Genomic DNA, 27,566 nt, shown 5'->3' with positions numbered 1-27,566 from the left:
GGGAACACAAAAGTAAAGAAATTAATTTTAAATTGATGCAGAATTTCCAACCTGCTGCACCAAGGAACTGGAGAAAATGGAATTCAGAACCCCTTCTCATGGCACTGATAAGGTCCTTCTAGTCCTGAAGCACTGAGGAAAAAAGTCAAGAAGAAAACATATCTGGAACTGGAGCTGTGATCTGGCAGCAGCAACTTGCCCATACAGCTATCAGAATTACTGTCTACCATTCTCTTTCTCCAGTTTTCAAGTCACTGCTCTATATACACTCACTGTTGTTACTATACCATGAGTGAACAAAGCACTATGAAGGGATCTTAGGAGAAGAACCTTTCATGGAGCTATTTACTTGATTAAAAACCAAAAGAAACAAATCAAACCACTACAGCTTTTTCTGATAAATTACTTTTCCTTCAGCATTTTTGGAACACACAAAAACTGTGATCATGTCTCTGCCCTTGATCTAAGCACTTCACTTGCATCCTGATTGCCCTTATTTTCCCTTCCCAGTGTCCTTGGAACAAAGATGGGTAGCAGTCGTAGCTGATTTCACCCACACCTGTCTGAGTGTAAGCTTCTTGTCTTGGTGCTTTTGCTCACTTAACATGAGATATGTTATGACACAAATCCGAGTTTAGGTTATCCTCAGAGCAGACTAAAATATCTAAAAGATACTTTCCTCTTTAAGGCTGTCTGTGTCACTGCTGTAGAAGAAGACTGAATGGTGAAGGCAACCTGGTACAAGAGGCTGAATGTCAGAAATTCATATAGGTAATACAGAAGAACCTTGGGTAAAGAGGAGGAGGTGCAGCAGAGACTTGGAGAGACAATGTGGTTTGCCTGAATGAAGGCAAACATATTTGATGAGGAGAGCAGAACTGTTAAAAAGGAGGAAATGTCTCTAACTTATTCTCCTCCTGCAGAAACCAGAGGAAGCCAACACTTCAGACTTAAAACATTTTACAGTGTAGATCCCAAGGGATGCTTCTGAAACTCATAAGAAAAGCAAGACTACTGCCAGCAGGTTATACGTAGCTGCAGAGGGGTCCACACTTTCTTTGAACAGTGCTCAGATGTCCACAAATGGAATAAAACTGAGCCGGCGTTTCAAAAGCCTTTGTCAATAGGTGTCACTGCTCTGCTCTTCCCCACTTCAATCACTCCTTCCCAAGGACAGCTCAGAAAAAACAGCCTCTCCAAGAAGTAACTAATTTCACATATAGGCACCTGTGCTTATCCCAGCTTGTTTCCCATTTCATCCTCCTCTGCTAATTTCAGTGTTTCTAGCTCTCACAGGCAGCACATCTGCTACCTTTCCTCTTGGGAAGCTAGCACGCAGCCTATTGCCAGAAGAAACCGCATTTTCCAGCCTGTATTTGGAAGACAAGGAGGTACAGTGGGTGTGTAAAACCCGGCTGAGAGCATTTGCCGATTTTCTTGCTGCCATGAAGGGCCTAGCTATATTACACAGTCTCAACAGAGCAGGGTGCAATGCAGTGTACTCCATTAACATTGCAGCAGCTTACAAACAAAACTTGACAACGTCCAGGTGTGATTTATGACTATTTTTAGTTTAGGAAATTAATGTGAGCAAGAAAACTTGTCAGGTCTGTTGCACAGAGAGACTTTGACCTGCAGCTCCTGTTCTACTTAACATATAGCAATCCATGCAACTTTCCCATTCATCGGTAAACACCCAGCATTCATGCAGATTTTTTTGTCATTTTAAGTGAGGTCCTCTGCCAAAACCTGACATCTTTCCAGCAGCATGCCAAGCATGCAATCCCACGGGCTCTGGGGGGGTTTCTGCCTCTTGAATGCAGGTAAGTAATACTGTACGTGTACTGAAGCCTGCATATGAAAAATAGAAATACTCTAAAAGAAAGTATTCAGCTAGGAACATCTTTGTTTACAGTGGTTGGTAGCTCTGATACTGTTTTAGAGAGATATGACGAAGCAGCTCCAGCAAAGTATGACCATGCTGTTCAAACTGCAGAGGTACACAAAGATGGATTATTCACAAGCCTTGATTAAGCCAATCAGTATGGGGAAAGGGGTCATCATCAAAAGCAGCAGGGGAACCACTGTGATAGAAGCAGCCAAAGCAGAACTAAGCTCTAAACCAGTCTGTGTCACACAAGCAGCATTGTATCTCTCCTGTTGTCAGGATTATTTGATACATTAGGCTACTCAGAACAAGCAAGACAGCCACAGCTTTCGACCAGACTGCACTATCACTGGGCTCAGCTGCACCTGCTCTCCCCAGGAGATGGGATTCAACAGAGCATTTGTATTTGCCAGCTTCAGGAAAGAGCATCACTGCTCTCCCAGAGTGGATGGCAGTAGGTGAATGGCAACGAACATCTTCCATGCCCATCCTAAAGCCATTAGGAATTGCAGCTTAGAGCACAGCTGAGTGCTTTTCAAGTCCTTTACCTTGTTCGTGCCATCACGTTGTTCTTCTTGGGCTGCTGATTAACTGGGCTTCCCATGTTGCCATTCTTCAGGGAGCCCTTCCGAGCCAGCTCCCTCTGCTTCTCTGCATATGGGATACAAAGAAGAAAAGCAAAATTAGGGCAACAGCCTGACTGGCCACCATACAGGTGCAGAAACCCACATCTGATAGCAGCAAAAGGTGAAGCAGAATAAATAGCAAAGGACATGAGCTCTCCATTGACCTGGGTCCTGTTGCCTCCAGGGTCATCGGGGGCTAAAACTAATGCATCTTGACTCTCAGCAATTTCATAACAACACCACACTAAGGTCACAGAGCTTCTGGATGTGACCCAATTGTGGCAGAGGAAGGGGAGACTCTGCCTCTATCTGCATCCAGCTGCTGCATGGACCCTAAGATTATGCTGTGTGCTGGGAAAGAGAATTTAGCCTTCTACCTTTTCTCCTCGTAATGAGGGATGCTGCTGAAGGGCCTAGTGATAGAAAAGTGCCTCCACCACAGCAGCACCATCATTTAGTGCTAGTCCAACCTAGTTTGACATCAGGCATGGGTTATTAGTTTTCCCAGATGACAACTCATCAGATTACCACACCCTAGAGCGGAAAGTGCCTTGCCTGTTTCTCCTCCTGGCATTCTGTGATTTTCCTCATGTGTCCTTCTCTTTTATCTTGCATTGACTCTTGGGGGGGGTCAAAAAGTGAAACATTTTGCAGCCAAATTTCAAAATAGCATATTGTTTGCTTAAATTTTCAGAGTATTTTCTACTTGCTGTGAAAATGCACCTTAAAATGCCGACATTGTCAAGATTTATGTACCCAGTGCAATAGGGAATTTAAATTAGCTTCTTTAGGAGAGACTATTTCTCTTAACAACTTCTCACCACAGGATCACAACTAGAATTTAGGTTCTAAAGCTAAGCTTTCTGCAGGTATGCAATGTCTGTGCTGTATTATACATCCCTGCCTCCAGCAGGGATAGAAGCCCACGGATGATGGGTTTTGATATAAACTGAGATTCCACTTTATGGATCAAAGTCCTTCCCTGCTTCTTGTAGAAAATCAGTTTGGAATGAGTTAGCAATTTGCTGCAAAAGTTGAGCTAACTGCCCCGATCTCATCCTGAAATGCAAGGCAAGGCTTGTAAGGAAAAGCTGAGTGTGAGGCCAATAAGACAGGAAAAGGACTGGTTAAGAACATTGTCAAGAGTGTGAGAAAGTGTTGGTAACTATTTTTGTGGCATGCTTGAACAATAGGGGTTTACCATACTGCTTGCTGGGGAACCTGAACAGTGAATTTGCTTTGTTTCTCCATCTCCTGTGGTGTGTGAAATGTGCTGATATGTTTTCTTCTCTTGCAGACTTTATTACTCTTGGAGAGAAAAGCACTTTTTCCCACTTGCCATGGAAAAGTTGCATGCCTACCAGGGTGTGCAAGTGCAAGGTGGACCAACTCTGTCTGTTCCACACAGGGGAAGAGCAGGGGGACAAATCCTCTGAGACACCAGTAAGCAGCAGACATGCCTTGAGATTGTGAACACAGAATCACAGAATCAAAAGGGCTGGAAAAGGACCTCAAAAGATCATCTAATCCAATCCACCTGCCACAGCAGGACCACCTACAGTAGGTCACACAGGAACTTGTCCAGGTGGGTTTTGTGGAGAAGACTCTAAAACCCATCTGGGCAGCCTGTTCCAGTGCTCCCTCACTCTCACAGTGAAGAAATTCTTCCTTGTATTTCTTTGGAACCTCTTATGTTCCATCTTACACTCATTGCCCCTTGTCACTGAAAACAGCCTGGCTCCATCCTCCTGACACCCATCCTTTATGTATGAACCTCTCTCGACCTACTGCCCACATCCCTTCTAATACACCCCAGGATACCATTGGCTTTCCTGGCCATGAGGGCACATTTCTGGCTCATGCTTGTCCTGCTGTCCACCAAGACCCCCAGGTCCCTTTCCCCTACACTACTCTCTAACAGTTCATTCCCCAACCAATACTGGTACGTGGGGTTATTTTTTCCCAGGTGCAAGACTCTAGACTTGCCCTTGTTGAATTTCATTAGATTTCTCCCTGCCCAACTCTCCAGCCTGTCCAGCTCTCACTGGATGGCAGCACAGCCTTCTGGTGTGTCAGCCACTCCCCTCAGTATCATCATCAAACTTGCTGACAGTGCCCTCTGTTCCCTCATCAAGATGGCTGAGGAACCTGGGATGAAAAGAGCACATACTGCCATGAACCATGCAGCAGTATGTGCTCTCTCTGCTCCCACTGACAGCAAAGTTGAATCTATGTTCATTGACCTTGACAGGAAAAGAATTGGATTAACGATTCTCTCTGGCAGGAGCAACAAAGAGACTGATACAGGATTGAAGTCAAAACCTTAAATCAGAGTAATTTCTCTGGATGGAACTTGCAAATGCACTGGTTATCTCTGTCTCTAGAATAAAAGACTGGTATCTTGCAGGCCACATGAATTTTGCTATTCAGACACTGGAGGGGTAAAGCAGGGTTTTATGGAAGCAAATGTTTACAACCCCAAATACAACCCAACATCCACTAATCTATATCAGATGGTCCAGCACTGACCACAAATACAGTGCTGAGACAAGCTGCCAATGCTTTAAGAGGCTCTGTAATTCACAAAAGGCACCTGGTTTAGAAACAAGGTCACAGGTTTCATTTTCTATCAGGGCAGTTAAGGCTTGCCTGAGCCTTTTAAACGGACCAGCACTCTCTGCTTTCTATCAACTGCTCAGCATGAGCACTAACACTCTAACTCAGATTACTCATTTGGCTGATGAATCCAGACTTTCACTTCCTCCAACAGGTCTCTCCATGACTATTTCTAGGCTAGACCTGAGTCCTATTCCAACGTGTGTGTCCGAACAATACAACATTTCCTATTTGTGGACCTGCTTCTGCAGGGGGGTTGGACTAGATGACTTCTAAAGGTCCCTTCCAACCCTTACTATTCTATGATTCTATGATTTACTTGCTTGGAGTGAACAATCTCCATGCAATGCATGTTAGGAATATCCATATCTATCCCAGCCAAATTTCTTAATAATGAATCAACAGTTATCTCTGTTTTGGATGCTCTGAATCCTGTGTCCTTGGTGGCCATAATGTGATGGCTCCCAGGGGGAATGGGAGGCCAGCTCAGCCCTGATATGAAGAAAATTATAGAATCATAATTTCATTGAATTGTTTTGGTTGGAAAACACCTTTGAGATCATCATTAACACATGTCCCTCAGCACCTCAGCTGCATAGCTTTGAAATATCTTCAGGGATGGGGACTACACCACCTGCCTGGGCAGCCTGTGCCAGTGTCCAAGAACCCTCTCACTGTTCCTCCTAATCGCCAATCTGAACCTCCCTTGGCACGACCTGAGGCCATTTTTTCTTGTCATGTCAGTTGTCACTTGGGAGGAGAGACCAGCCCCCACCTCACCACAACCTCCTTTCAGATAGCTGTAGAGAGTGCTCATGTCTCCCCTCGGTCTCCTTTTCTCCAGACTAAACAACACCAGTTCCATCAGATGCTCCTCATCAGACTTGTGCTCGAGACCCTTCACCAGCTTCTAAATTAAATCAGGACAGTGTGCTAGGACAAGCCCTTGAAGGTGGTGATGTGCATGAGTCACATCAGGCTTCGAGGTAAGTAAACTAGTATTTGAGCCTTACAAGTATTATGAACTACTGTCACTTCCAGAATTGTCCAGGGCAGCTTTTGAGTGTCAATCTCTTTCAGTAATTCTGGTTTATAAATCCCAGTCCTGCACACCAGCCATCAGGTCCATCAAAATGTGGGGGGGGGAAGAGATTTTCAGTGCCTGTTTTCTGCATGGGGTTTCCTCCTAGTGTGGTAGGTTGAGTTTGTGAACTCCATTTCCCTGGCTTTCCAGTTCCCAAACTCTAGGTCCTTGAGTTCTTAAAAATATGAGTGATTCAGGCACTTCTAAAGATGCTTCTTCCAGGGTTCAGCATTTCAACAAAGCCTTGTAATTTCACAAATTAAAGCAGTTCTCATAAAACGTGTGATCAGACACGTAACCAGCACCATAAAGACAAGATGAGTGAGGGAACCCACAACCTAGCCTTGATAAGTAAATGGCATTTTTTCTTTAAGGTCTGTCCCATACTAGCTGATTCTATACCCACGTGACAACTGGTCCTAAGACTACATGTCTGTCCCAGCCTCAAGGCCGCTGCTTACCTTGAGATATTGAGGGCATGGTCTGACCAGAGAGGATCATCCTCAGTACTTGTCTGTTACAGGTACTGATTAAGAAATGGGTTTCTATGTCCATGATTGCCTGCAGTGTTTCAATATGTGCAATGAAATTCCAGGAAGGGCACACAGCTTGATGGAAAATCAATGCTGACCCTACAAAACTGCCTAAATTCTGTGAGCCTCTTAGGCACTGTAAAATGAGAAGGGTTACCAGGCACTCCCGTCAAACATGGAGAAAATATGACATACAAGAACAAACAAAAACCAAAATCCCTCTGATTTCTAGCCACAGGTTATTTTATGCCTGGCGAGTTTGCTGTTGGATTATCAATTAAAAGCTAATACTGCAGAGATACAAGGTGAAGGATAGACATTTGGAGATGAGGAATTCAGAATAAAACAAGGCTGTTCCTCAGATACATCAGAAAAATTACTAATTACTGGTAGTAAAAGAGCAGCGTAACAGCAAAGCTGCACTGAGTCTCTTTGTATTTGAAATAAGTTGTTTAGCTTAATCATCTCACTTAACTGTTACAAGCAGTGAAATACTCAAACCTGTGATTTGCCATCCCCTGTCCCATGAAACGGTTATGAGTGACTGAGCACACTGTGACTATAGGTGCGATGACTTACAGAGCCAACACACCACCATGAGCATCACTATCAGCACAGCAGAGCTGATCCAGCTGGGGAAGATAGCTTTAACCAAAACCACGTTCCTGCTGGCTACCTAGTTTTCCAGATAGACCCTTCCTTGAAGAAGCAGGATAGGGGAAAGGAGGGTGGGAGGGCATGAAGCAGCCTGCATATGCTTTTGGCAGTAAGAAGTATGCTAAATTAGGAGTCTGGAGATCCTGTCTGATCACTAGCAGGGTTTCTGTGTTGGGTAATGCATTGTGTTTGCCTGGCAAAATTTTGGTGGCAGATGGGCTACAAGAGTGGCTTCTATGAGGTGCCCAATGCTTTTACATCCAAGAGAGCTGGCTCCAAGGCAGATCCACTGCTGGCCAAGGCTGAGCCATCAGTTATGGTGGAAGCACCTCTGGGATAACACATTTAAGAAGGGGAAAAAAATTGCCATGCAGCAGTGACTGTAGGCAGAGGGAGGAGTGAGAATGGAGAAATGCCTCTGCAAACACCAAGGTCCTTGGAGGAGGATGGCAGAAGGTGCTCTAGGCACTGGAGCAGAGGTTCCTGTGCAACCTGTGGCGCAGCCCCTGGTAAGGCAGCTGTGGCCCTGCAGCCATGGGAGGCCACAGGGGAGCAGAGACCCACTTGCAGCCTGGGAAGGACTCCACACCAGAGTGGATGGATGCCTGAAGGAGGCTCTGACCCCATGGGAAGCCCAAGCTAGATCCAGATCGGTGCAGAGAGGAGCCCAGGCTGGACCAGGTTTGCTGTCAGGACTTGTGACTCTGTGGGGGACCCACGCTGACACAGTTCATTCCTGAAGGGCTGCACCCCATGGAAGGGACCCACACTGGAGCAGTTCATGAAGATCTGGAGCCCATAGGAAGGACTCATGTTGGAGAAATTCATGAAGGTCTCACTCTATGAGAGGGACCCCATGCTGGAGCAGGGAAAGAGTGCTGAACTGACTGCAACCCCCGTTCCCCATCCCCCAGCACTGCTGGAGGTGTAGGAGGTAGAGAAAACTGGAAGTGAAGTTGAGCTGCAGAAGAAGGGAAGAGTGGAGGGAAGGTGTTTTAAGATTTCATTATTTCTCTTAGCTGCTCTCTGATTTGATTTGTAAGAAACATGTTTTCCTCAGGTGAGTCTGTTTAGCCTGTGATGGTAACTGGTGAGTGATCTTCTTGTCCTTGTCTTGACCCAAGCGCTTTTAGTTATATTTTCTCTCCCCTGACTCACTGAGTGGGGGAGTGATAGAGTGGCTTTGGCTGGTGCCTGGTGTCCAGGCAAGGTTAACCCACCACAGGTAACCTACCTGGCTGCAGGCTTGAGTGGAGCAAAGCAGCTTCTGTTTCAGTGAAGAGTTTGGAGAACACAGACAGCTGTGCTGTCAGCTTGATGCACTGGGAAATTTACCTGCAGTAGTTCCACTTAAGCTAATCCTGGGGATTGTGTCAGAAGAGGAACATGTGGAGTGGCACATGTTTGTGTGTGTGTATGTGAAGAAGGGGCTCAGGATCCTTTTAATACCACCAGACTGCTCTGAAAAGCACGTGAGGCAGCCTTTCGTCTGGACCTGCCAACCTTATGACATCTTGTCCCTCTTGTCCACTTTCATCTTTAAGGCACTTTGTGCCTCTATGACATTAAAATCATTTAAAGAAATAAGCAAGCTTCTGCCTTTGTGGTAGCCTCACACTAGCCTGTTCTGCTTGCTGACTCCATCTAAGCCAATCACCATTTGCTCCAAGTGCCACTTCAAGGTAAGCTCTGTCGGTGACAACAGCCAAAGGAGCCCACAGAACCTTCAGTAAGGCAGAAGTAACACCTAAGAATAAAGCAGCAAAGTAAATATATGCTGCAGATACAATCAGGACCGTAATTGACTCAGCCCTTCAACTCATTTCGCAATGGTCTTGTATTATAGCTGTCCTCAAAGGTCCTCAATAAAATGGTGCCCTAGCAGTCTTAAGAACTCAGAAAAGCATCCCTGCCTTGGTCTGCTTTTACCTGCTTGATTTAAAATGTGCCAGAGGATGGGCAAGTAACTGCATGCTGATAAATAAAGCAGACTCCAACAGAGAACCTATATTAGACAAAGTTGTGTCTAAGCTGAGAGGGGCTGAATCCTCCCCTGACCACTGGGAACACTGACAGCTCTAAGGAATTATTTCATGCACTGCTGTATTACTCAGTGCAATTTTAAATGGTTACCTTTGCAGGTGGCTGGATATGTCCAGCTGCTTTATGATGAGGGGAATTAGTAATGGAGCATGTGAGGCTGGATGGTCTGAGTATGCCTATGTTAAAAATCAGACTTGAAGCAACCTTTACTGTTACTCCTCAGGTTTCAGTGCTTAGACAAAACCATAACCAGTTTTAATAATGCTTTCCTGTTTTTAAAAATGAAATGCTGAAGACCTCGATGGGTACATATTGCTATGCAGAGAGGCGCTGGTTTTGGCTACACTGCCTCAAAACTGAAATGGCAAAAGTAGCCATATGCTTCAGTCTCCTGCAGAACTACTCATTCTGTGATACTGGGTAAAGCAGAAACTCCAAGAATTTGGTGAATGTCACCCTGTACTGTGCCAAAGAGCTATTTGGAGCATTAGATCTCTCCAAATCTGCAGCTCTCATTTGTCCCAAGATAGTGAGTGACTCTGGGTATGGTCACAGTGGCTGGTTTAGGATGACATTGCCTCTCACTGACACTGTGCTTTACTACATGCATCCCCCTGAACTGAGGCAGCCTGATGAGCACAAATGCCATTTGGTGGCAGAAGAGGCTGATTTGCTCCCGCTGCACTGAGGGCTGGAAGCACATGGATGCTGACCGCTCCTGTCTCTCTGCTGAGAGCTGCTGTCTAAATATTGCTAACTCAATTGCTTGAGAACCTGGCTGACCAGGAGGAGATACACCTTCCTACTATGGGGCAGTGTACTGTGGATCCATGGGATTTGCTGCTGTGGGAAGACAAAGAGAAATGAATCTGGTGTGACAGAGTTGTATTTTTCCATCTTCAAGGTCTATGAGATGAGATTTTAGGATGTATTTGCCTCTCTGTCCCCCACGGTCAGCTGAATCATCTCAGAAGCGGAGGACTGCAGCAATTCCCCGATGAATTCTACGATCTCAAGCAAGGCGAGAATTTAAATTAGATAGTAAATAAAATTAATCAGTCCAGACCTTGCTGAATGATGAACAGAGTTGTGGGCAAACAGAGAAGGAACAAAGTGCTGACTACAGCTTCCACTTCTAGCCAAAATCCTGATTTCAGGTCACTTACATCATTTAGCTCAGCAACATTAGCATGCATCTAGCTAACACTGAAATCTCCACTACCTTTCTGACAGAGCATTTGTCAGCGAGGACTGTGTCACTTCTTGGAGAGATTTCAGAGTATGTACATCAATAGGGGCTTTGCCTGCAGGCTGTAGAGAAAGGAAGGTACGAGAAAGCTGTGTTCAGGGGCCACACAGATCCCAGTGAGGGCTGTGCTCCCTGGGGAGATTTGGAGAGTGTGTGACAGCGTGAGTGGCACTAACATAGCTGATGGCTGTGCCTCCCTGCATTGCAAATAAAGGCAAAAGAAAGGCGATTTTTACCGAACAGGAGCAGCAGAAACAAAAAGGATCTGTCTGTGGCCAGCTCTGGATACAGATAATATGGTTGCAAGATGACAGGAGCTGAGTGAGGGTCAGTGCTGATTATTCAGGACAGGCCATCTGAATCAGGATTGTTTCACTCATCTTCAGAAACGACTGTTCAGATAAGCAAGGGTCAGACAGCTAAGCCAACCAGCTACCAATGTTGGCAAGACAGTACTCTTAGATGATGTATGTTATTTCTGCTGACCTGCCAAACTTGGGGAAATTAGTGAACTACATCAAATTGTAAGGACTGGCCAGTGAGCAGGCTTTTAAATCTGTTTTCCAAGGTCCATCTTGGGCTGGGTTTTAAACATCCAAGTAGCTGCATTTCCTAATATTTTGTTGATCTGGCTGCTGCTCTGTCCTTTCAGTATGGCTGAGAGCTGGCACAAACACCAATTGGCTTTGAGTGGTTTTAAGCTCCCTTCAGCTCCCAAGAAGGCCTGACTAGACAAAGAACAGGTAGACGACCTGGGGAGTACAAAATATTTGCATCTCTTATGCAAGGATGCAGCTTTTGTCACATAGGAGCCACTATTAGCAGTCAGTGCATTGCATACACAGTAGCACAGGGCTCATTTTGGGATTACGCTCAGCTAGATAACTGGCACCTGCAGAAGTTACAGAGAGGTTTCTGATAGCATGGTTGATGTTACTTTTTTGCATTTCCCTTCAGGAAACACACCAAAGTGTCATGCTATTCCTTAGCACAGAGAAGGGCAGTGCTCTCATCCCAGCCAAAGCTATCACCTGCTTACACCACAAGCATCTCCAGAAGTGACTTTATGTTCCCGCAGCATGTCCCCACCCTCCATCCCAGCCTCAAAGCTCATTTATCTGACCCTCATGTAATTACAGGAAGGAACATCTTCTCTGTTAATATCCACCGTGGGGCTTTGATGTGTAGGACAGCAGGGCATCCAGCGCAGTTAGTCATCTGGCAAAGAAATGGCTGTACACCTTAGGGAATAAAATTACTGTTTGAACACAGAGCATTTTACCTCTTCATGGCATGACAAAATCACAAATTGTCCTTGTAAAACAGTAAATTGTATTTTACTGATGGCAGAAACTATTTAACTGGTTTACCTTACAGCCACGTAGAGCATTGGTGGCAGCAGTAAACCAGGATTCCTGGCTCCCAATCCGCTGCCTGAGCTGTCTCTGCAGCCATTTTATTTAGACAGGTTGTGACTATGCAGCAGCAGGCAGCAATTCATCTCTCTTCATCTTTCAACATATTTCTGTACTGATTTCAAAGGTCTCTATTGTTGCAGCTCCCAGCTCACAAGGGCATTTTGTTGTGATTCTGCCTGTGCTTTTTCACTGAATTTTGATGGATTGAGACCTTTATTCCCAATGGCTGCAAAATACTGCATATAAAGATTTCATTTATCACTGTCAAAACAAGAATATATGAACAGTATCAGTTTTATTTAATTTTTCTTTTTATTTTTACACACTTTTCAGAAAAGGATTTATTCAGTATTTTCGTATATCTTTCAAAGAATATTTTTCCTGCCAGTGAGAATAACAATGTTAGCTACCTGTGGAAGTGTTTGCATGTGGACAAGGCCAGCTAAAAAGTTTGTTTATAAACTGAACTGTACAAAATGTAATCTATAAAACTGAGCTACTCTCTCAATTAACACATTTTAAAGGGACAGAGAGAATTAACCTAGAAAGAACTCCTGCAAATGTCCCCTCGTAATTTCTACTAAATTGGACATAGATTTAAGTCAAAGCCATTTGCTTGACCTGCTGAATAGCTTAGCAGACAAAAAGAAGAAAAAGGACTGCAACTTAACTCTTCATTTAAAGAGCCCTCTTCATCTAAAGCATCAGTTGTGCTAAAGGCATAATCAAGCAGATAAATGGAGTTAATACTAGTGTCCACATCACATTTGTTAAGGGACCTGGTGTTCTCTGAAGAGGTATTAAGGTCACTGATGCATGTAGTAGGTGTGGTATGTATTTAGGAGAGTAACACTACAAACTTGCTTAGCTGAATGCTCTGCCTTCAGTTAAAGAGGAGATCATCACATAGTGCATATCTGTATTAAAAAACCGTTGAATAGTGTCTGACACAAGCAAGTTTGAATTGCATACATACTTAATCAAATGCCTGTGCTTGCATGAGTCTAAAATACACACTGACTGGTCTACAGCAGGGAGTGTAAGTCTTACAGCCTATATAAACTACAGATTTTATTTTAGTATGTTGCAATTGGGAAAACTTTCACTGTCTGGCAGATACCACTGCTTGGAGTGACTCGTTGAGTTCCCATCTAGTAGCCAAAACAAATAAGGACAGAAGTGCTAATGCCACAGGCAGCATGTGAGCTTTGAAGGGACTCACAGCCCACTAACTTCAACATCCTGCTTGGAAAGAACCTTTGGACTTTTCTTATTCCCAGGACTGGACTGAAGCTGACAGTCCCAGCTGTGTTTCCGGCTTTGATTTAGCAGCAAAATGTCGTATATTTGATCCATTCTGGTTTATCACCTGCTGCGTTGGGTTTCTACAACCCTATGCGCTTCAAACAAAATTCCATACAGTGAAAGCAGATAGACAGGGCTGTTTAACATGCTGAATGGATGGATAACCCTCACCCCACCAAGCTTGGAGAAATCCCTGCTCTGCAGTATAGTACCTATCATCTTCCTCCCTGGAAAAGGGAAAGAAAGAGTGTTACTAACTTAGCATGTTGTCCTCCAAATACCCTGGTCCCCAGAAGAGGACTTTCAGGCATTGTTTCACTAGGTGAACTGCCTGTTTACCATGAGTCTCTATGGGAGAACAGGATATGTACAGTCCAGGGTGCCTCTTCCTGCTATTCAATTTATTCAATCTCTCAGCCAGAGAGCCACCCCACACAGCAGACCTGCCCCCTTAACAGGATTAAGGACCTGATCTCTCCCTTAGCGAGACTGCCATTGTCTGGAAATGTGACAACTGTCTTAGAGCTCAATTATTACTTAATAAGTTTATGATTAAACAATCTGCTGATTAAGCTTTCATTATTAGGTTGGCAGGCATTCTATTTCAGAGGGATAGTGGCCCCTAATTTAATATATTTCCTCTCGGAGCAGGGCCGACCATCTCTGTGTGAGCCCTTCTGCGTGGCATCCCCCAACACTTCTCTCTCCTGCTGCAGATGTACCTGCAAAAGCTGCTTGGGTGGCACCTGGGGCTGCTGCCAGATCACCAGGGCATGGTGGCCCTTGGTGACAGATCAGAATTGCAGCCTGGTTGGTACACCTAATGCAGTTCAAAGACGTTTCACTCCTCTCTTCTGAAGTCTTGCCAGACAGAGTGAAGAGAGGCAGGCTGGGTTTATCTAGGGCAGCCACAGACCTCACAAGTAACAGTTTCAAAGAGCCAAGCCTGTCATTTTGATATTCATGCTGCTGTCATCTATATTCGGGCAGGTGGCCCACCCCTGAGAGAAGCAGGAACTCCTCTCCTCCTTTGATTTGTAAATAATTTAGAGAAAGCTCGTGGCTTCATCTCTTTGTGTTTTGCCACATGCTCTGAAGGATGGGACTTGCTGGGTGTGATGATCTGTTCCTGCAGGGTGCTCCAGCAGAAGGGGCAGGATGCTGCCACTCCCTTCTCTGGCTTGCACCCTGCTTTGGTAGAGAAATCAGAATTGACTCTGGGATTAGCCTCAAACTATCAGAAATTATTAAACTTTTCTCCATCACCAAGGGGCTCACCCGTCTCCTCTCAGACAGGGCTGCTGTCTGTCAGTGCAGAGGATGGTAGAGTGCTGTTGCCAGCTATTTTTTGTTCCTTGATGTCATCCTGCTTCCTAGTGCAGGGCTCAGGGTTTGGCAGCTGCCTTTTCCTTCCATCCACCAAAGGGTCTGGTGGCAAAACATAGTCATGCCTTGAATGGCAGAGGGAAACAGGGCTGGACAGAGAACACTTATTTCCCTGGTGATACTCCTAAGAAAGTGGCTTGAAAGACAAGATGAAATACAAGCTTGCTGGCTGCATCTGCTTTCAGTGCTGCAAGTGGGGAAATGCAGCTGGGAGATGAGAGATGTCATCCCAAACTGCAGAGCCTGACAGCTGGAGATCACAGAATCACAGAATCTCAAGGGCTGAAAGACCATCCAGTCCAACCCCCCTGCCAGAGCAGTGTCACCTAGAGTAGGTCACACAGGAACTCTTCCAGGTAGGTTTTAAATGTTTCCGGAAGGAGACTCCACAACCCATCTGGGCAGCCTGTTCCAGTGCTCCCTCACCTGAACAGTGAAGAAATTCTTCCCTGTGTTTCTTTGGAACCTCTTGTGTTCCAGCTTGTACCCATTGGCCCCTGTCCTCTCATTTGGACATCACTGAGAACAGCCTGGCTCCATCCTCCTGACACCTGCCCTTTACATATTTGTAAACATTAATCAGACCTGCGCACTGCTGAGCTGAAGCCTCTGTCAAGGGTGGCTCAGTTCCAGTGACAGGGAGAGCTCAAAGGGCCTCTGGGAAAGCCTGACTCACACTCCAGACAGCAGTAACGTACAGGTAAAGATGACGACAGTTCTTAATATAGAACTGTGATGTCAATGAAACATGGCTTAGTATTTTAATGCTGATGTACTTGACATCTTGTTGCCATTTGTCAGGACAGCATGTGGGGGTGCAACACTCAGGAGTGGCTTCTCAACAGAGGCTGTCAGGTGCTGGTGTGTCAGACCTGTGGCCATGCCACTGCCACACCAGCACTGCTAACTGCCGGACCACAGGCAGCCAGGATGAGTATTAAAGCACTGCTGGCATGAACAAGGTTTAACACTGCTCTTGGGGGAACTGTAAAAGGGGGTTTAGGTGAAAGGGAGCCAAGTATAACCTAGACTCTGAATGTCAGACCTCACATCTCACTCAACATGTTTCTAATCTTGCAAAGACACATACTTTTCTGCTTTGCTGAAGTGGAAGGCCTGAGAGGTCCCATTGACTGGAAACTGAGCTCACCTACCTCAAATAGAAGCCAGGGGAGGTTTCTGACTCTACCTCCCAGCTGCCTGCTCTCAACACCACGGCACTAAATGAGATTGCTGGCAATGCTGCAGCTGCCAAGTCCCTGCTATCTTACCCACTCTCCTAAATGACCAAGTGAGACAGAAATTCTAGCAGACCAACATTTTTAGCCTCCTCCTTGATGGCCAGCTGTATGCACTGAAGGGAGGAAAAATCCCAGCTTGGATACGCTGATCAAAATATCATTAGATATGGATTTTCTGTAGGATTTCTAAGAGAAGAAGGAGGAGACAAACAAAAGCAATACAAGAATTATCATAATTTCTGCGCTCCTTGCGTGCCTGGGTCAGGTTTGTGTTAGGCCACAGTAAACACTTGTTTATCTTCACTTGGCACATACATATTTGTGAGCTAAAAATGTCAGCTGCATACAAACATAAGGCTTATTGTTGCAATTACCTGTTTGTCTGAATGCCTTGGCTGAATGGAGCTGGAGGTGACATGAGAGGAACAGAAGAGTTGTAAAAGCAGAAGAAAAGAGGGGAAAAACAACCTGAGAGTCTCAGCAAGTGAGGCTTTATTGCAGTAGTGCTGACTAGTGAGTGCATACAGAAGACACGTAGTTCCTTGCCTGAGGAAATTAAGACAGAAAACAGACTGTGCATAAGGAGTACAGGCAGTTAAAATGGTAGATGCTTCAGTGATGTACTTCCTCTTGGTTCCAACTTCAGTTTGAATTATAATTAAGATTTACAACAGGCTTTAAATTGCATTCACAGATACTAAGCACAGTGAAAGTGAGTTGAATTTAATGATGAAAAAGTGGAGTGAGGAAGGTCAGATTTTTTTCCCCGATGAAAACTTTGCCAGAGTCTGCGCTAATTCCAATCCCTTTTAAAAGGACTTTGTAAGAAATGACCTGCCTGCCCTTCAGCCAGGTGGTGGTGCTGGGTGGACAGTCAGAGGTGAAGAGGAGGGAAGAGGAGACAAGCAGCAGGGAGATGCTGGTTGCATCCTGCACATCTGCTGAGGGAGCAGGCAGCAGAATGTCCAAGCAGCAAAACCCTACAGACTCTAGTTTCGAGCAAAAGGCATGAAGAGCAAGGGGTTGTTATCATAAGGCAGAGTGCAATTTCAGAGATACTCTGCAGAGATACAAGCTTGCTTTCCTTTTCTTATTGCCATGCATTTTGGTAAAGAAAATGATTTTTCTGTTCAGAATCTTCCCTTGTCAATCAACTACATGTAGGGCTGGTACAAAAATTGTTGTCTTTTTGCCTCGTCACTTCTCTCCACAAAAGCATCAGCATCTTTAGGTCACACCTAGCAACAAAAACAAGGCTGACGGGATTATCTGTCCTGAAGATAACTACAGTGTGATGCAACATCAGGAACCCTCTCTGAACACTCAAACAGAAATAGCTTTAACATCCAGATTTCCTAACAGTCTCTGCACCCCACCAATGCTGGCACGTTCAGTGCTCAAAAAAGACTGGGAAAAAACTGAGAGCAGAATGAAAGGGTGGCAGAAAATACTCTCTGCTTTAAACGGTCTTTGTGGCTGCTAACAGATGCACTTGTGAGGTGAACAGAAGGGCAACACCAAGCTTTGGGGAATAAAAACCCTTTACTTTCTATCCAGGTCAGCACCAGTACAGATGCAAGCTTCCTGCTCAGGGGATGACAGCTTTGTCCTTTCCAGGGATTGCACACAAGCCAAAATCTGGGGGCACTGGGATCTGCTGAGCTGTCTTCAATGGAGTATCTCTTTGGGCAGGGTGTGTGCTAGGGGAATGAGGCGAAGAATTATCATCTTCTGGTCACTCAATACAGAACCCAGTACAGCCATCTAATTGAGGAAATGTGTTCTGACTTGGAGCTCACAGGGATGAAAAATGAGGAGAGTCAGAAAAACAACTCAAGCTGGCATCTTCCTATACCCTGCATCTGTTCCCCAGGCATCTTAAGTCACTTTGGCTCAGATCAATGATAGAAACAAGGTTTCTTCCTACTGGGTCTCAAAGGTCTGGTAAAATATAAGGAAAAGTAAGACACACCTCCTCTCTTGACCACACCATGACAAAGCAATCAGAGCAGCTCTGACAGTGTCACTTCTGTAGCAGTGTCTGGTGGGAAGGGCACCATCCACCTTTCACATCCCCCTGGAGAGGACAGTACTGTAAATCAGAGGCAGGAAGGTTCTTGTTCTGTAAATTGCAACAATTTGATGCTTAAAAGCAGTGAATTGGAATAACCAGGAATCCCAAGAAAGTGCCTCTGCTGTTTCTGTGCTGGTGAACAGAACAACAATTTGCAACAACGAATTTGGAGGTTAAACCTACCACACTTTGCTCACTGGAAAGGCAGTGACTGCATGTTTTTTTACTTTACTTTCAGTTTTAAATGCATTCAGCTTACTTTGACCTTGTACAAAACTGTACTTGGGATTCACTGCTGTCTCCATAATCTGATCATCTGTAGTAGATCTCATGAAGGTCAACCCGCATCTACCACTACCAGTGCAAGGTGCTGGAGACCTGGCAAGGCATCACCTTGAGAGAGTTTGTGTTTACTGGGTACATCTGACAGTCTCTAAGTGAAGGAACAAAGCAAAAGTCAGTGCCTGGGAATCACTTGGCGTCACTTGGAATCATTTGGGGTGACATCAGCACTGCTGGACCGGCATAGGGATCCATACGTAGCAAACACCAGAGCCTTTGAAGGACTGCCCCAAAGAACAAGTTTTACAGTGGTGTCCATTTACAGATCGTGACATGTCACTATTTACTCCTCCCTTCTGCCTAAGCCCTTTTCCTCCACAGAGCACAGCTCAGAGTACTCAGCCTTTCAACAGCCCTATTTGTTAACGACTGCTGAAAGCCCTCTTGAGTGATAACTCGATGATGAGTACTCAGGAAGCTAGAGTAAATAACTTGATGAGGTGAAGGACTGGAAGAAATGTCTTCATGAATTTTTGTTTGTACATCCTCAAATACCCTCTGCTTGATTTTTCAAAACTCTCTGGTTTTGCCCCTGGATTACAGAGCCTTCTACAAGGTCTGACAAGTTGCTCTTTTGTTGTATCCTGCCTTTGATAAGTTTTAGTATTGTTCTGTAACCTTGTTAGATGTAACAATCAGTTTTGCATAAGCATCTCTTTGTTCCAAACTCCAAGACCATGACAAATAATTTATTTCTTCTGGGCTACAGGCACCACATCAGTTTGCCTCAGAACAGAATTTATTTTTTTTTCCCCAAGGCAACCTTCAGAGCTTTAACAGTCTTGAACACCCACCCATTCCCTTCACTCCTGCCCTAAAATCCTCATGAAAAGATCAAAACAGTGTTTTCAAGTTATTAAAATAGTAGACCTTATTCTCCAGGTTGGATTTTAACTTTCTCTGCTTAAAATCCATTCAAAGAATCACAGAATGTTAAGGGTTGGAAGAGACCTCGAAAGATCACCTAGTCCAATCTCCTGCCAGAGCAGGACCACCTAGAGTATGTCACACAGGAACTCGTCCAGGTGGATTTTGAATGTCCCCAGAGAAGGAGACTCCACAACCCATCTGGGCAGCCTGTTCCAGGGCTCCCTCACCTGAACAGTGAAGAAATTCTTCCTTGTATTTCTTTAGAACCTCTTGTTTTCAAGTTTACACTCATTGCCCCTTGTCCTATCATTGGCCATCACTGAGAACAGCCTGGCTCCATCCTCCTGACACCCATCCTTCATGTATTTGTAAACATTAATGAGGTCACTCCTCAGTCTCCTCCAAGCTGAAGGGCCCCAGCTCTCTCAGCCTTCCATCATAAGGGAGATGCTCCACTCCATCATCTTGGTGGCCCTGTCCTACAGAAAAAGCCTGTGTGGGATACAAATGGGAAGAAATGTGGAATGGGAGGATTCATTCACTTTTTTTTCCCTTCTGTTCTTTCTTTTAATTATTAATGGCCTGCAGCAGGCAGGGGTCTGTGGGTCACGATCTGTTCCTGCAAAGTCCCCTTAAAAGTCCGTATTGCAGCAGAAAAAAATCTCAACGCCAATCTAAGATTTCCAGAGTCTGAGACATCACCAGAGCCCAGAAGTGTCCAAACTGGTCTATGAAATGGTGGTAGTATACAGTCATCTTAGCAGCTGCTTGACTGTCACCTGTGGTACACTTCACATGAGCACATGCACAACCAGCTTTGAATTTGGCTCTGCTTTGTATCATTCCCTCACTACACCCTGTGAACATCTTTGTTTTGCTAGTTTGCTTTGTTTTTACAGTGGGTGCAAGAAACCAGCTGCTTGCTGGTATTGAAAGATCGCTCAGCATTGAGAACTACATATAAAATGGAAGTCTGGAAGCACATCTGTAAAAGAACAAATCTCCCTGACTATGCACTGGAGTCTGTAAGAGATACAAGCAAAGGAGAAAATTAGTTTAAAATGTTCTTAAATTCAATCACTGAACAATCAAGGAGGTCTGGTGAATTAAAGAGAAAGAACAGAGAACAAGAACTAAAATTCAAAAGGAAGGACATTTGTAAATGTGTGAAAACCAAAAAGCAATTGGGTTTCTCTTGCTTACCAGTGGACATACCAGTGTTTACGGAGGACTGCCCTGTGTGAGTGCACACAGGTTACCTAAGTCTACCTTTGCAAATTCTACAGTGTTCGTGTTGGGCACCCAAGAGAATAACTACATAGGATTTAGATAGGCTTTTTCAGTAGTGGGTAGAAAGTATATGACATCTGAAAAAATAACTGGGGTCCTAACTAGGAACAGGATCAGCACTCTTCAAGCTGGAAGAGACCTCAGGAGCTTTCTATACCAATCATAGAATCATAGAATGGTAGGGGTACCAATGTCCTGCTCAAAGCAGGATCAGCCATGGGATAAGACTGGGCTGTGTAGAGCTTTATTCAGTGAGATTTTAAAAACCCTCAGGGATGGACATGTCATTACTTCCCTGGAAAATGTCTTCTAGTGCTTGACTGTCTTCATGATGAAAAAAGGATTTCTGTAAGGTGACTGAGGTGAGAAAAGAAACAGATAGGGAATGAAAGCACCCACTACAAGCAATTTACTGCCAACTCGGGCATGTTGATATCCTATTGATATTCTATTCCTCCCCAGCACACAGGAAGTTTCACATTAAAGCTTCTCCACTATTCTTACAACTTTCTGTATTTTTCTGGTCATCATTCATATGATGGCTGTTTTTTCCCTTTACTCCCTTTTACTCTTTCCCTTTCTTTCTCTGCCCTGCCCTGACAGCAGAGATTGTAGCCTGGTTCTAAGTCAGAACAATGTCCTGTAGACCCTCTGCAGATGCTTCAGTTCACCTAGTCAGTGAGACCCAAAACAGCAATAGCTCTTCTAATGCGGTCATGACACTGTGTTCTCAGGAAGTGGAAACTCCAGGGTACCATGAATGTTTAATTGCAGACAGAAAAAAGAATACAGGCAACAAAGGAGCTCAGACAGCCTCTCTGTGTTACTGATCATCCCCTTTCAATGAAGGAAAGCAAAACCCAAGAGACCATCCAAAGGATCCAAAGACAAATTCAAGGACTGTCCTACTGTAGCTCTTCTGCACTTAGGCAGAAGTCAGTCCTCTCTGTGAGCTGGGAGGCATTGAAAACATAACATCTGCCTGCACAGAAAGAACTATGTCAAAGTTTTGCTTTCACATTTTGCTTCACCTCTTGCCTCACAGATCAGAGGCTCAGTAAATCCACATTTCAGCCTGGTCATTAAAGCACTCAGGCAGAAAAAAAGAATTGAACTCGCATCTTCCATATTCCCTCTGAAAGTCTGTTGCTAAAAACACACAGTTGTTTCGTGACTTGTGCCATCCAAACTTTTCATAGCCAAAACACCTTGTAAATTAGACATGAATTTGTAAACAGTTTTGAAACAGTCAATGACATGTCCTTTACTGAATTTTATAACAGTGCTAGGGTTTACTGTGGAGTTTAAACCCAAGATGCTTGTTTTTTCTTTAAAAAATTATAAGCAAACCCATGAACATGTTAATTTTAAAAGCAGCCTCCATTCTGAACTTAAACCACCCATGCCTGATGGCATTGCTTTAAATATTAAATATGCTAGCCTTGTTCAAGACATATTTTTAGCACAGTGCCATTTAATATGTCAAACATGGTTTCTCAGATGAGCTTATACAATTATCTTACTTGGACTACTCCTCTCTTCTCTGAAGTTCCCAGTGCTACACCAGCTTTTAAAATAAATAATAGCAAATCTTTCTTTTTCAAAAATCTGCTCTTACATTCTGGTGGGTAATGACAGGGAAGGGGGTGTCTTCTGGAAAGGAGTGGCTGGTGTTACTTGGGAGCTTCATTGCAGCAAAGTGAACTGCCAGCAGCCTGCAGCTCTGAAACACCTGATGTGGTTAAACTTTCTTCTCACAGCCAGGTCACTGTTTACTCATGGCAGAAAGCACTTTGGAGCTCATGAGCTTCAGACTACCGAGCTAAATGGAAGAACTGCATCATTCCTCCAAAAGACATTGACAGCTGCTGACTTGGTTGCATCAGTTTCAGAGCAATGTGCGAAATAGAGGGTATCTAGGTTGTTTTGAAAAAGTGGGGATTGTCTTGCATTCAGAACAGAAGGCAGAAACAAATAAGAGTTACAGCAAACATAAGATGATGGGTTTGCGTTTACAGTAGAATTGCCTTAAAACTCTGTAGAGGATTTCTTTAATTGTGCCATAAACAGTGGTATTTTACAAGGCAGAAATACAGTTCTCCATTCACAAAGACTTAAGCTGCATCAATTCAAGGGAAAAAAAAAAAAACAGTGCAAAGTTAAGAAGAGAAAAAGACCAGAGTTCACAGGTGAATGGGACACGAAGAGGAAGACAGGAGTCTGTGAGAGGCAGCAGCTCCGCTGGGCAGTCTTAAAAAAGGAGGGATGATTTCACTGATATGGAAAGTGGAAGGAAGCAGCAGTTTGCAAAGCAGAGTGAACAGGAACCTACTACATGTAGTGTGCTGAGGCTGGAGGCAAACAGATTGCAATGGTTACACAGGAGAAGTTGGAGATGAATCTTTGAGCAAATACACGAAGACTTGGATCTGCCAAGAATGTACTTGTTACCTCTTCTCTCTCCTTATAACAGGACCCGGAGAAAGGATGGAAATGCTGTCTATGGGGTATGCTTTTTCCACAAGTTAATTTAGAATGAAGGTTTGGGGAATGCTCAAATACTTTAAAATCTGATGAACAATCCCCAGTTTTCCTTCTGGATGATGTTTCAAAGCGGGGACTACAGCTGTTTTGCGTAGTACCAGACTGTGGCGTCTCATTTCCATGAACAATGCAATAAATGCATACCCTCAGCACAAGCTACTCATCCATGATTCAGGCAGTAATTAAAGCTTTTTGAATGACAGCTGAGTTTAACAACTGGAGAAATGGGATCAGACTGTCCAATTACTGCTGTGATCTTACAACTTCTTAAATAAAACCTATAAATATGTGGCATCTATAAAAACGGCTTTATTTTCCTTCAGTGAGACCTGCTTTACAGAGAATGACTGCCAAGTGGAAGAAGAAAAGAGATGTGCCAAAAGCTTGAGGTTTAAAGAAAAGTACAAGTGCCAGAAGGCTTTCTGTACGCAGCAGAGCAGAAAGGCTGTGACTGGTATGGACTCTAGTCTTTCCCAGAGAGGTCATTGCCTTGTTACTGCCAGGAATGAAGTGATTGTCAAGATACAGGCAAAGCTCCTAGTCCCAGATAGGACTTGCAAGATGTAGAAGACTCTGTACAACTGCTCTCACCATCTCCACTGCAGCTTAATTCCTGTTCCTAGGATTTCTTCATAAAACAGTGGTGTTGGTTGACGTAAGAGGCTGATGGTATCTCTGACCCCAAGATAAGATGCTCAAACTAGCTGAAGCTGCAGAAGAGTAGCTTTTACCAGTCTCCTAACCTGCAATGGCTTCTTTTGCATGTGACCAGTAAAGGCCCATACTGCTTCATGACTTGCTTCAGTCAGCCGTCCCTCCATTAAAAAGCACAGAAGAAATCTCTGTGTTTTCTCCTATGCTGCCTCCCTGCCTTCAAGAATTGCTTTGCATCAGGCCTCTGAACTAGAGCTCATAGATATGATGAAGTCTGACTGTGAATAACTAGACAAAAGTTGTGCTTAGTTTGCTGCTGCTGCTTCTATCCTACCTCTTCACTGTACCACGTGGTACATCTCCCTAACTGACCCATTAAGAGCTTGGTGACTTGATCTCCAACATTCCTTATGAGGAAAGGCTGCAGGAACTGGGGCTGTTTAGTCTGGAGGAGAGGAGACTGAGGGGGGATCTTGTTAATATTTTTAAGTATATAAATGGTGTATGTCAGGAGGTTGGCGCATCCCTATTTTCTGTTGTATCTAGCAACAGGACAAGGGGTAATGGGATGAAGTTGGAACACAAAAAGTTCCATTTAAACATAAGAAAAAGCTATTTCCCTTTAAGGGTGATGGAGCAGTGGAACAGAGTTCCCAGGGAGGGTGTGGAGTCTCCTTCCTTGGAGGTCTTCAAGACCTGCCTGGACACTTTCCTATGTGACTTGATCTGGGTGGACCTGCATCTGCAGGGGGGTTGGACTAGATGATCTCTAAAGGTCCCTTCCAACCCCTACCATTCTGTGATTCTATGATTCTATGATTTGTTGAGCCTGGCACACTGGGGCTCTGCCGTGCACAGTTGGGTGTAATGCTGTTTGCTATACCTGCAGGCAAAACTGTCACCAGGTTCAGAGGAGAAGGGCTCCTTGGATGTTTCTCTGTTTAATGCTCAGCCATGGTCTGCATCCAAGATCACCACGGTACCTGCTACTGACAGAACACACTATACTAATGACATCCTCATCTATTCTGCTCTCCTACTGTGGCACACCAAAGTTCATGTGTTTTTCTGAACTCTGAATCTCCAAATGATTCTTTAAGATCTCAGAAAAGCAGGACAAAGTTTTCAGGGTGCTGTGAACATCATCTGTGCATAAGGAGAGCAGTTAAAACCCAAGAACTGCACTGAACTTCTATCCCAGCACAAATTCCTTGCCTTTGAAAAGTGTATGTTATTTTTACTTCATAGAGTCTGATCTGCTGATGGAGCATTTTAATCTCAATATTCAATAAGCAGATAGTAACCTTTCCCAGCTAAGAGCTGAGTGTGCAGCACAGAGAAGTCAAAGAAGCAGCCCACATCACTGAAGAGTCAGAACAAATTCAATTAACCATCAGGTACAACTTAAGGTTCATCATTAATATATCAAACACATTAAAAAAATGCATCATCCAATACTGTCTGCAGATGCTGTGGTCTGTTCTGGAGACAGTTTACATTAATTACATTGGGCTTTACTTGGTTCCCTTGAGTGCTACACAGAAAGTCACCTACCTATGGAGACATCAGAAGGAATTAAGGAAATAGTAACAGTAATAGAAAACGGTACTATTGCCCTTTTCTCTGTTGATTTTGTCAAAGACATCAACAAGTGAGCAGCCAGTCTTGTCAACTCAGCTGGTGTTAGTCTTTTTAATGTCAGGAATAAGGTGTAAAACACCTTTGGGGACATCACTCCTTTTTAAACCAGCTCTCTAGATAACTTCATAGAAAACAGGGGTGACAGTAATACGTACTGTGTAAACAAGACCTCTGAACAGATCACCATTCCATCACTGCTGTGATGCTGTCTGCTGGAGCTAGGCTTTGCCAGACCATATAGTTTTTATTCTCATCACTACTTCAGTTACTGAATTTCTCCTCCCTTACATTGAATCTGTTTTGCCTCGAAATGTTCTGAGGTGCATCTCAACATTTGAGGTAACAGATTAGGGTTGGTGAGGACAAAGAAGGGAAAGTGTATTTTGCAGCACTGGTCTTTTGCTTCAGGCAAAAAAAACCCAAACATTCAGACTCCAGATTCTTTGGACCATTCTCAGTACAAAGTCAAATAATTTGCACAGAAGGAAATCTTCAGGATTAGCTCCTTTTCCTAGACCATCATCAGACCTGAATGTAATGTAATGTGCCTAGAGGATGTCTGGATAATGCCCAACAAAATTATTCATCTACTTTACAGACTCCTCTTTCATAACTTTCTGTCTGAAGCTGTAATAGTCAAGAGTGGTGTGTGCCACACAAGATGAGAGCAGGTGTGTGTCTATGGACTTGCAAGGTGCATGGTACTTGTCACGGGAGAGGTGCACATATGATGGTGGAGGGCTGGGAAGACCAGTAAAGCCCTGGTGGGATGGCATAATAAATCAAGCACATTGCAGTGACAGAAAGACTAAGCTTATTGAGTGAACATTGTGCCACATCATGCTCAAATTCATGTGCTCATGCTTTGCTCCTGTGATTTGCTGACTGGTACCTTCCTTCCCTCTGTCTCACCCACTTACACTCTCTCCTGCCCAGAGCTCTCTGCTGAAGTCCAGTGAATTGCTTTGCTCTAGTTTCTCTTAATGGCTTTACTGATTACTTGAGGCTCTGTCAGCTGCAGTTCCTCATGCACCTCTTCCTTTCTGCCCCTCTATTTCTCTTCTAACTAATCCTTAATAATAAACCTATCAGAGCCAGTTTTCCGCCCTCATCTTTGCTGCTCTGTCTGCAGACAGACCTACTGCCCTTGACGTCACTCTCTCATTCCCTCTAAAAAGAGTCTGGAGATATCCTACAGGAAGAGTACTACAATAAATCTGTGTATGCAATTTCTCTTATAAATGGAAAGAGTAATAACACATGAAATAATGTTTAAATAAATTCCTCCCAAGCCCCAGGAGGCCTCCAAATGGTAGGCTGCACTTCTATCTTCATGAAGAAAATCAATAGCACTGCTATATTGCCACTGCACTCTGGCTTCCACATTACTCATTCCCCATGTACAAAGTACAGATTGTGTTCAAGGAAATGGGTGTTCCCAGGGGACGAAAATGGCTTTGTGCACTTAAGGTAATGATGTCACTTGGGGTCGCCATGCAAACAGTTATGGATATGGAAATCTGCAGTTTTGTCAATAGAGCTGGAACCTTGAGACCTAACTTAAAGGAGTCAGAGCTTCTTTGTAAAATGTTTCCCTAATTTACCTACAGACCTCCTTCCCAGAAACAACAGCTGCTGTACCTAATTAGCATTAATCGCCTTGTTACAGAAGAGCAACTGGGAATAATACAGTACTTGAGGTACTGACAAAAGGATACACTAATGGCATTGATTTGTCCAGTCTACTACAATCTTCCCTTATTATTCTGTTTTCTGTATGAAAAGCTTAAAAGTCACATGCTGTGAGGCTGACTGGGGAGTGATGGTGCAGAACAGGAGTCATGGATGTGGGTTGGTACTGAGCTTGCTGCCTGCTACATTTGGGACCGCATCTCCCACGGCCAGTTTTGAATCTTGACCGGTGGCAAAAGCAGCCCTGGAAGGTGATTTCTAAGCAAGGCATCCTTTTCAACAGCACTAGGATAGGATACTCTGCTGTGCACCTTGTTGCTCCTTGATGGAGATGGTTTAAAACAAGCTCTGAACATACATCCAGCCCTAGGACAAGGGGTTAAATAACTGCAGCAATTGTAAGATCAGTCTCA

At 44.2% G+C, this 27,566-nt stretch overlaps 1 protein-coding gene across 3 annotated transcripts in view; it reads right to left on the bottom strand.

Moving 5' to 3' along the window:
* Nucleotides 1-27,566, bottom strand: part of FAM219A (family with sequence similarity 219 member A) — a 105,533-nt gene that overhangs the window by 14,184 nt on the left and 63,783 nt on the right. For all 3 annotated transcript variants that reach the window (XM_062017762.1, XM_062017763.1, XM_062017764.1), the window contains exon 3: nt 2,437-2,539. In XM_062017762.1, the coding sequence (XP_061873746.1) occupies nt 2,437-2,539 (103 nt within the window). The remainder of the gene's footprint in view (nt 1-2,436; nt 2,540-27,566) is intronic.

The sequence above is a fragment of the Colius striatus genome, chromosome Z (genome assembly GCF_028858725.1).
Source record: "Colius striatus isolate bColStr4 chromosome Z, bColStr4.1.hap1, whole genome shotgun sequence".
NCBI lineage: Eukaryota > Metazoa > Chordata > Aves > Coliiformes > Coliidae > Colius > Colius striatus.
The sequence above is the reverse complement of the archived record's forward strand: the minus strand, read 5'-3'. Positions and strand labels throughout refer to the sequence as shown.